We start from the raw sequence: 9,636 nt of genomic DNA, 5'->3' as shown, positions 1-9,636 counted from the left end.
AAACACTCAAGCTATTTAAAGTAGAAAGTGCTCTAGCACAGGAAATTAGGTGCTTACAGAATGATTGGGAGGGTAGGGAGAAGGGACTCTCAGGTGGACCTGTCGGAAAAACTCCAAGAACATTGCACACCCGGTCCACCGGGTAGGCTGCTACTTCTCTCAGTGGGAAGGCACAGAATCAGGAGCTGTCATTGAAGCGGTGGAGTTCAAGAACGCCCGGTTGTTGTTGCAGTCCAGGATTAGGCAACCACTTGGCCTTGCAACATGCCTCTCCTCATCCACAGAGCGAATGATTGGACACTGACTCGCTGTTGCAGAAAAACGCCACCTCTCCACAGCCTTGCTTGCCAGGAGACGCAGCAAGAAGATGGTCTCCATTTCATTTCTGCCTTCCAAATCTTCTGCATCTAACGCAGAACCTGATCTGCATCCAGAACTCTAGCTGTCAGGGAGTCTGGGAAATGTAGTTTTCAGCTTTCTGGCTTTTGTAGAACTGAAAGGCCTGCTGGAGGGATTTTAGAATGGATGCTGATTGCTAGTCTGCAGGACCTGCCGCACCATATATTCTTTGGGGAGAGTGCCCGATGAGGGGATAAATAAGCCTGAACACTTGGAACATTTGGAGTCAAGATGGGCCATACTTTTTGTATACCAAAAAACAGCTAACTTTTCCTAAGAGTTTCCTTTGTGCAGACTGCCACTTGCATTACAAAATACAAGTGAATATCAGCCCCACATGGAATAGAAACACCATAATTAAGCAAGAACAGAGTTTGGAGCACCACCAGCATCTGAGTGGAGAATGGCGGCATCATGGGGCTGGCTGTGGAAGGAAGCAGTGGGCAGTTCCTCTTTTGGTCTTGCCAAAAGTTCAGAAATACATATTTGTTTTCTTAGTTTTTTAGTAAAGTTTGTGTGTGTGTGTGTGTGTGTGTGTGTGTGTGTGTGTGTGTGTGTGTGTGTCTGTCTGTTGGGGTGTTTTTTTTTTTAGCCAAACTACTAAGCTGAGAGATGAGTATGAGTAAACCAGGTAAAGATGATGAGATTGAGAAGATAGAACAGGTTTTCATGGAAAAAAAAAACACATACAATAGCTCTTTGCTCATATAGCAGCACCATGTCCAGCCCAAGATTTGTGTGCCAGTTACAAAGCATAAGGCCGCAGAGCGTAAGTTAATCACATTTCCTGCCCTTATGGAGTTGACTTTATAATAGGAAGACAGGAAAGCCGCATGAAGAGACAACTTGCTGCGTTCACGCATTCAGGTAAATGGGTGATTAAATGGTGTTTTCGGGATGTTTTTGATTTGCCTCTCTCTCCCTCCTCTTTCCCAGTGTTAGAGATTGATTTTGCGGAGCTAACCCTGGAAGAGATTATTGGCATCGGGGGCTTTGGGAAGGTCTATCGTGCTTTCTGGATAGGGGATGAGGTCGCCGTGAAAGCAGCTCGCCACGACCCCGATGAGGACATCAGCCAGACCATAGAGAATGTTCGCCAGGAGGCCAAGCTCTTCGCCATGCTGAAGCACCCCAACATCATTGCTCTCAGGGGGGTGTGTCTGAAGGAACCCAACCTCTGCTTGGTCATGGAGTTCGCTCGTGGAGGACCTTTGAACAGAGTGCTATCTGGGAAGAGGATTCCCCCCGACATCCTGGTTAACTGGGCCGTGCAGATTGCCAGAGGGATGAACTACTTACACGATGAGGCGATTGTCCCCATCATCCACCGCGACCTTAAGTCCAGCAACAGTGAGTATGAAGGGATGGGGCTGGAGGGCTTAAGAGCACATTCAGACTCGGTCCGGGGCATCAGTTGACGTGGATTCCTAAAGGAACCTTAGTGGGCAGTGAAAACTGCTTGCTTAAAACCATTCCATCCTGGAGTTGAGATGTCGGGCTGCAGTGAGTGCCAGGGAAATTGGTTTAGGACTAGAAGAATAAGGTGCCTGAGGGTTTGGGACACTTCTGAGCTCCCATTAGCAGGTAAGTTTGGCAATGTGTAATTCTGATGTACTGTGCAAAAAACAACGACGACATATTACTTTTCCACTTGAGGGAAGTGTGTCTGTAACCACAAAAGGGCTTTTCCTCTTTCGTGGAACATCAGGTAAAGCAAACCTGTACCACCTGTTTGCATTTCTGTCTAGACAGCCAGCTCTAGGCACCCACTAGAGAAGGGGCTCTGAGGAAGAGGAGGCATGTGGTGTAAGCTGTGAGGCCCATTCAGGTTCAGTGTCAACTTGGAGAGCAGGACCTGGCTGGTCGGCTTCCAGACCTCCTGATAGCCTAGGGGCAGTGTTAATTAATTGTCATAACTTCCTAGTGTTTAATAGCAGGGAACTGAGAGGCAACTTTATTAACCACCCAGAATCCATAAACTGGATCATAAAGCAAGTGTTAGACATAATAAAATGGTGAGTCCGTAGACACTTGAGTCTCTTTCCTTGGCTGAATCCGCAGGTACTGGGAATATGCTTCTTCTGTGTGGTCATGTGTGTTCTCTGTTGCCTAAACTGTGAGGGAAAGAGGATCCAGTGTGCTAAATGGTCACCGTGAGCACCCTGTCCAGGGAGGAGGGTCTTAGGACTTTGGGGGTGAGGTGGGCCCAGGAACTTCACGCTCTCTGTATCCTTCAGCTTTGAGCCCAGAAAGCCTTCAGGCTTTGTTTTGTTCCGGGCTGTTCCAGAGGTAGCTTACTTTTCTGTTGATGCTTTTGTGAATCTGTTTAAGGTAATGCATTTTAGCCTGGGCCTGTTTGACTTGGTGGATAGAGGGTGGATAGTGTGTCGGCCCTTGTACTGAAAGAAACCCATAATGCTTTCTTTCAGGGAATATAACTATTACATTTGGCATTTCTTGCAGACCTTTCCAGAGCATATATGGTTTATATACTTTCCAATTTACATTAAGTAGCCTTTATTTATTTATTTTATTTATTTAAATATATTTTTATTGATTTCAGAGAAAAAGGGAAAGGGAGAGAGGGATAGAAACATCAATGAAGAGAAAGAATCATTGCTTGGCTGCCTCCTGCACACACCCAACTGGGGATCGAGGCTGCAACCTGGGCATGTGCCCTTGACCGGAATCGAACCTGGGACCCCTCAGTCCACAGGTTGGTGCTCTATCCACTGAGCCAAACTGACTATTATTTTTTTTTTATTTTGTTTAAAGTATTACATGCTTCCTTTTTTCCCGATTGACCCCCCTAACCCCCGGTAAATAGCCTTTATTACCCTTACTTATCTCTTCCACCTGCACCCTCTTCCCCTTTAATAATAGAAAATTCATTCTTGTGAGAGTATGAAACATTGGGTATGTATTTTAGATATAATGCATGTGAAGGATTTAAGTTCCATAAAATAAAACCTGATTTCTCTTTTCCTTCTGCCATTATTCTGTCTCTTTACCATATGATTATTCTCATATGGGCTTTCAAAATTCTGTTCTTTAAATGTATTAAAGAAATTAAAACTTTTGGTGACCCTTTTTCAAAGTGATTTCTACCTAGAGATTGCTTTGGATGATGGGATAAGAATAAGCAGATGTGTTGGTACAAACAAATGATAAAGAAGCTGAATTTTCTTTATTTTATTTTTTCTTATATCCTTACTAGAGGCCCGGTGCATGAAATTTGTGCATTGGGGGGGGGGGTTGTCCCTCAGCCCAGGCTGCACCCTCTCCAATCTGGGACCCCTCGGGGGATGTCCAACTGCCGGTTTAGGCCCAATCCTACAGGGATCGGGCCTAAACCAGCAGTTGGACATCCCTCTCACAATCCAAGACTGCTGGCTCCCAACCGCTTGCCTGCCTGCCAGCCTGATCACCCCTAACCACTCCCCTGCCATCCTGATCGATACCTAACTGCTCCCCTGCCAGCTTGGTTGCCCCCAACTTCCCTCCCCTGCTGGCCTGATTGCCCACAACTGCCCTCCCCTGCCGGCCTGGTACCCCCAGCTGCCCTTTCCTGCTGGCCCGATCAACCCCAACTGCCCTCCCCTGCCAGCCCGGTTGCCCCTAACTGCCCTCCCCTGCTGGCCTGGTCCCCCCCAATTGCCCTCCCCTGCTGGCCTGATTGCCCACAACTGCCCTCCCCTGCCAGCCATCTTGTGGCTGTGGGCGCTGCCATCTTTGAGGATGGGGCAGTCAATTAGCATATTCTCTCCTTATTGGCTGTGGGTGCCGCCATCTTTGAGGGTGGGCAGTCAATTAGCATACCCCCTCCTTATTGGCTGTGGGCACTGCCATCTTTGCGACAGCATGATGGTCAATTAGCATATTCCCTCTATATTAGATAGGATCATGCTGGGAGAATTAAGCGAAGTGCTTTAACCTTACATAATTGAGCCCATTTAAAAATTTGGGCTAAGATGATGGAATTGTGAAAGTTAGTAATTTCTTCTATGAAGTTTTAAATTTGGGTATAATTTCAAGCTGTAAATACAAGGTTTTACCTAATGAGATTTGTGTTTGTAAGTCTAGGTTCTTGTGAAGGAAAAGCTAAATTGTCAAGGTTCTGCTGTGTTTGCAGGAGATGGCAAGAGACCTGAATGTCATTCTATCATCCAGGAGACAAAGCCCTGGTCCTTTCTTTGTCCTTAAGTGAATTTTAGGATTTGTGGAGAGCGGCTACAGTGTTTGGACAGGTTCAAGCCTCGGACTAATGAGAGGGCACAGTCCTCTCGTGGCCACGTGCAAGTCCCAGCTTGGAGGGCAGAGCCCTCCCAGCACAATTATAGCCAACAGCTATAGCTGTAAGCTTGAACCTATGGTCCGAAAACGTGGCCCCACGTGTCTGAGTGATGTGGGCTTGATAGAGTTCAGGTGCATGTAATTGAGTAGGATTGAAACCCGGGAGAATGTTGTAAACATCTTGACCATGCCCTTACTTTGCCTCGTGGAATCTGGCTATAAAATAAAGACACGGCTTGTAGTCCGTGGCGCTCAACTAGCTCTCCATCAGAGAGGAGAGCGCCCACCCATACTCAGCTTCATTCTCTTGTCTGTTTTTTCTCCATCCTTCACCGCCCCCTCTCAGGGTCACTGAACCTGGCTGAGCTGGCACGGCACATAAGGCGCCCAGTGTGGGGCTGAGTATGCCATGGCTGTGCCGGCTCGCCACAAGGATTGCCAAGGGGGGGCCTTCGGTGCAGTGTATTGTGGCAGGAGATAATTGATGTCCAGAAGTGTGTAAGGTTCATTGTTCTGCATGGTTGGTGTTGATGTTGATGCCCCCATAAATCTCACAGGTGAGGTGGGGCACCTCCTTGGCATTTACCTCCTTGGCTGTTTGCCTGTGATCGTATATAGCATATCCAACAGGACGCTTCAGGACACTGTTCTTATTTCATTGCTGTGTGTACATGACTTGGAAATTGTTTTTAAAATGTTATGCCACTTCTTTGTCTCCAGTTAGAGAGTCACAACTTCTTTGTACTTTGCAGACCTGGGGATATTGGCCTGTCTTCCTTGGTTTTCATTAGGGGTTCCAGAGAGTTAGGTTTGGGTCACTGTCATGTGAGGGCAGAATTCTGCAAATTATATGTATTAGTTGACTTTGAACCTCTAGAGAAAAGAATATGCATATATTGAGAATGTCCTTGTTGGGAAAAAAAAGTAATTAATGATAAACATCTATTACAAAAGGTTCAGCAAAAAAGTGATTTTTTAAAATATATTTTTATTGATTTCAGAGAGAGGAAGGGAAATGGAGAAAGATAGAAACATCAGTGGTCAGAGAGAATGATCGATGGGCTGCTCCCTGCATGCTCCCAACTGGAGATCAAGCCTGCAACAGGGGCACATGCCCCGACCAGGAATCAAACAGTGACCTCCTGGCTCATGGGTCAACTCTCAACCACCGAACCACACCAGCTGGGCAAGAAAGTGATTTATTAAAATGTTATATCATCCTGATCACCTACTTTAAAAAGTATAAGCTGTTTAGTGGCAGTGAAATGTGAATAGCATATAGCATCCTATGTGTTGTTGTTTTTTAAAAATATATTTTATTGATTTTTTACAGAGAGGAAGGGAGAGGGATAGAGAGTCAGAAACATCAATGAGAGAGAAACATTGATCAGCTGCTTCCTGCACATCCCCCACTGGGGATGTGCCCACAACCAAGGTACATGCCTTTGACTGGAATCGAACCCGGGACCCTTCAGTCCGCAGGCCGACGCTCTATCCACTGAGCCAAACTGGTCAGGGCAGCATCCTATGTTGATATATAATCTTCAGTAAGCTTAGGCTTGACTGTACATAACCTAAAAAGAACAAAACAAGGTAACATTAGCCAAAACAAGGTATGCCTTCATTTGTCTTTGAAAGGAAGTCTGGGGGGTTTTAGGGCATCTGCAGAGTGTCCTCAGGGACCCAGGCTCCTATTTTTCACTCCATTGTCCCAGCACATGGCTAGTATCCTCAGGGGTCGCCTTATAGTTCAGGATGCTATTATTTGGTCTAAGTCACAAGCCTGGAGGAGGAGGAAAGCAGAAGCACAGAAGTTGTCTCCCATGAATCTCTCAGAAGTCCAGCATAACACAGCTGCTTGCATTATTTGGTCAGAATGAAATCACATAGCCATGGCTAGTACAGGAGAGGCTGGGAGATGGAGGATTTTGTTTTGGGTGCAGTGGGTGCTGCTAATAATCAGGGTGTATCACCAAGGAACAGGGAGAGCATGCTGGTGGGAAAGCAGCTGGCAGTCTTACCATGGAATCTCAATGTGGGACATACATTGGGAAGAACCGTTATCTCAGATACTTAGCATCATACAGCCAAACAAGGCTAGACAGGCCCTGGGCTGTGTGGCTCAGACCCCTGATTTAGCTAATGGTTTATATTACTTTACCACATTGCATCGTTAACTTAAACATCACTTCTTGAAACTGCTTGTAAAAGTGCTGGCTATAAAAATGGATTTATGTGGCTCTGCTCCATCAGACAGGGAAAAACCTGATTGTTAGCAACAGTGTTAGTGATCGGTGGTCTTTCAGAGGAAAGATTGTCCTTTTGGGGGTAGGTAGATGGATTCCAGGGTTTTGACTTACAGGCATTTGGCAGAATTGCAGTTTAACAGTAGCCATAAAAGTTAAATTAGTGTAAAAATGAGACCATATGAAAAAGCTTTGGAAAATGGAAAGCCTCACCCAAAGTAAAGACAGTGTTCTTTTATTATTAAACTAGTGGCCCTGTGCACAAAATTCATGCACATTAAAAGGGAATTAATTAGAGGAAATATTTTATATTGCTATTTGCCCTTTCTCTATAATAGAAGTGTCAGAGATGAAAGAAAATTAGTAAAATGTATATGAAAATAATATATCAATTTATTAAACAATAACAATGTCATGTCTCCCAGCTGGCGCTGGGCGGGGGACACAACCTCATGTCCCCCGGCTGGCACTGGGCGGGGAGCGCAGCCTCATGTCCCCCGGCCTCGCCGCGCACACAGCCCTGCCCACCCGCGTCTGCTGCGCATGATGCCTCCTGCTGATTGGTCGTTATGGTGTGAGGGCGTCATGACTGTTTGCATATTAGCCTTTTATTATATAGGATTTTATTATATAGGATAACTTATTTCCTTCTCTTAGGACACATGGAAGAAGCATACAGGCAAAAGCCATATGTGTTTTTCCAAATTTTGCATTTGTGCATATTTGTTCTCACTCCCAAGTCATGCACAGAAAATCTTAATAAACATTGCTTGTAGCATGCATCCCCCCCCCGACACACACTTGTCAGTGTATTGTAGCCACTTTCTCATATAAGTAAATATTCTTTTACTACCAGATATTTAAAGGTTGCGCAGTATTTTACTATTTAGATATACCATCCTGTATTAACAGTCAAACCCCTATCTGATAATAATATTAATAACAATGACTAATGCTTAGTGAGTGCTCCCTTTAAGTCAGGCACTGTCTAAGCATTTTATGTAGATTCTCTCTTAATTCTCTCAGGACCCTACCGGGTAAAGGCTATGAGTGTCTTCACAGATGAGCAAACTGAGGCTTGGAAGGGGTCAGCCACTTCTCTAGCATCTCACTGCCAGTCCTTAGACTAGGCTTTGAGCTCAGGTCTGACTCCTCAGCTTGTGTTCCTAATCATCTGCCATCATTGGCACACTGCTGTTGGGCAGCGGGGGTGTTTCACTGCATTCTTTCTGTGGCCCTCTAGTACTTCAGTTTTGTGTAATTAGAAGTGATCTTACTCTGCTCACAGAGCCATGGCATTCATATTTCATTAATGTACGATCCATCACCTTATTCTTGATTTCCTAGTTGAAAGAACAGGTGAGTGGTGAACGGTATTTGGTTTGGGACTAGCCACACCTGCCTTCCTGTTTTTGGATGTCAACTTATTCTTCTCATGAGGTTTTTTGCTGCCTTATTTCCCTCTTTTCCTCAAATGTACTTGCCCCTTAAGCCAAGCTGGTTTTCTCTTTCCCCCGGGACATATCCTGTACTTTTCAACCACTGCACCCTCATCACACCCTTGCTGTGGGAATAATCTTGCTTTCAGGGTGCTCTCACCTCATCTCTCTGCCTAGACAAACCCCACCCAGTTTCCTGTGCTCAGCTCAAAGCTGGCTGCTTCTCCTGCCCCACAGCCCATCACTGTAGTCAATGCTGAATAGTTGTTTGATGCTAAACATGTTAACCCGATGGCATGTAGATGAATATGAAGGAACAAGGGACTAGATCTGCTAGGCCAGTGGTTGCAAACTCAGATGCTTTCCAGTCGGCTGGTGTGATGGTGTAGGGCTTGGTGGGAATGATGGCGAAGGGCATGTCTGCTGCACCCAACGTAGGCCATTGGAAAACAAAGCAAAAACACTGTGCTGGCCTGCAGCTGGCTGCGAAACTGCATCCCTGGCCTCCTGTTTTCGTTGGCTCTGATCTCAGGAGCATCCCCTATGTCTCTAAATAGATTTTGTCTTTAGTTTTCAGGCACTTGAATGAATGGATGAATGAATGAGTGAATAAAGTAGCACTTGAACTGGTCTACTTGCAGGATCTCAAAATGTAAAAATTCCCGTTTTCTTGTCGGAGGTCCCTCATGCCTTATTTGCATGGAAGTTGCTTTGTGTCCTCATTGTAATCTCCAGGCCCTTGATCCTTGCTAACATCTGAGTTCATCGACCTGTTCTGGGTGCCGCGTGTGGCATTTTTACAACATATTCATTAGTCACCTCTAGCGCTTTGACCTCTTCTTTCTCTGCACTCTTCCCAGGTGCTCGCTCCCAGTGACTCACTGGCCAGTGTCTCCATAGCAGCCAGTTGCAGCTGCCAGGTGCTGCTGGGTCCACTGCCAGCCTGTCTCATCCACCCTCAGCGTTCCTTTAGTCCCAGTTTGTGAAGCCCTGTCGTGCTCCTCAGGGTGCCTGGTCCAGTTTTGTTGAGTTGTTTGATTGGCTGCTCCTTTGCAACTGGAGGCCCTCCCTCCCAGTTCTGTGCTCACAATGCTTTGTGCCTGTCTCCAGCCTTCTCTCGGAGTTCACAAGGCAAGAAAGAGGAAGACCTGCTTTTCTACAGTGGGAGGAGCTTCCATCTTGCCCTTCGCCTCAGGCTGGCTCTAAGTTCTAAGCCCCCCCCCCCCCCCCCCCCCCCCCGGCCCCCCCCCCCCCCCCCC

At 46.2% G+C, this 9,636-nt stretch overlaps 1 protein-coding gene across 1 annotated transcript in view; it reads left to right on the top strand.

Annotated features, from left to right (window-relative positions):
* The first annotated feature begins 1,239 nt into the window (after positions 1 to 1,239).
* Positions 1,240 to 9,636, top strand: part of MAP3K9 (mitogen-activated protein kinase kinase kinase 9) — a 67,888-nt gene continuing 59,491 nt past the window's right edge. The window contains exon 1 of the mRNA XM_014539284.1: positions 1,240 to 1,749. Coding sequence (XP_014394770.1) covers positions 1,518 to 1,749 — 232 coding nt within the window. The 5' untranslated portion in view covers positions 1,240 to 1,517. The remainder of the gene's footprint in view (positions 1,750 to 9,636) is intronic.

Source organism: Myotis brandtii, unplaced genomic scaffold (assembly GCF_000412655.1).
Source record: "Myotis brandtii unplaced genomic scaffold, ASM41265v1 scaffold213, whole genome shotgun sequence".
In the NCBI taxonomy this organism is placed as follows: Eukaryota; Metazoa; Chordata; class Mammalia; order Chiroptera; family Vespertilionidae; genus Myotis; species Myotis brandtii.
The sequence above is the reverse complement of the archived record's forward strand: the minus strand, read 5'-3'. Positions and strand labels throughout refer to the sequence as shown.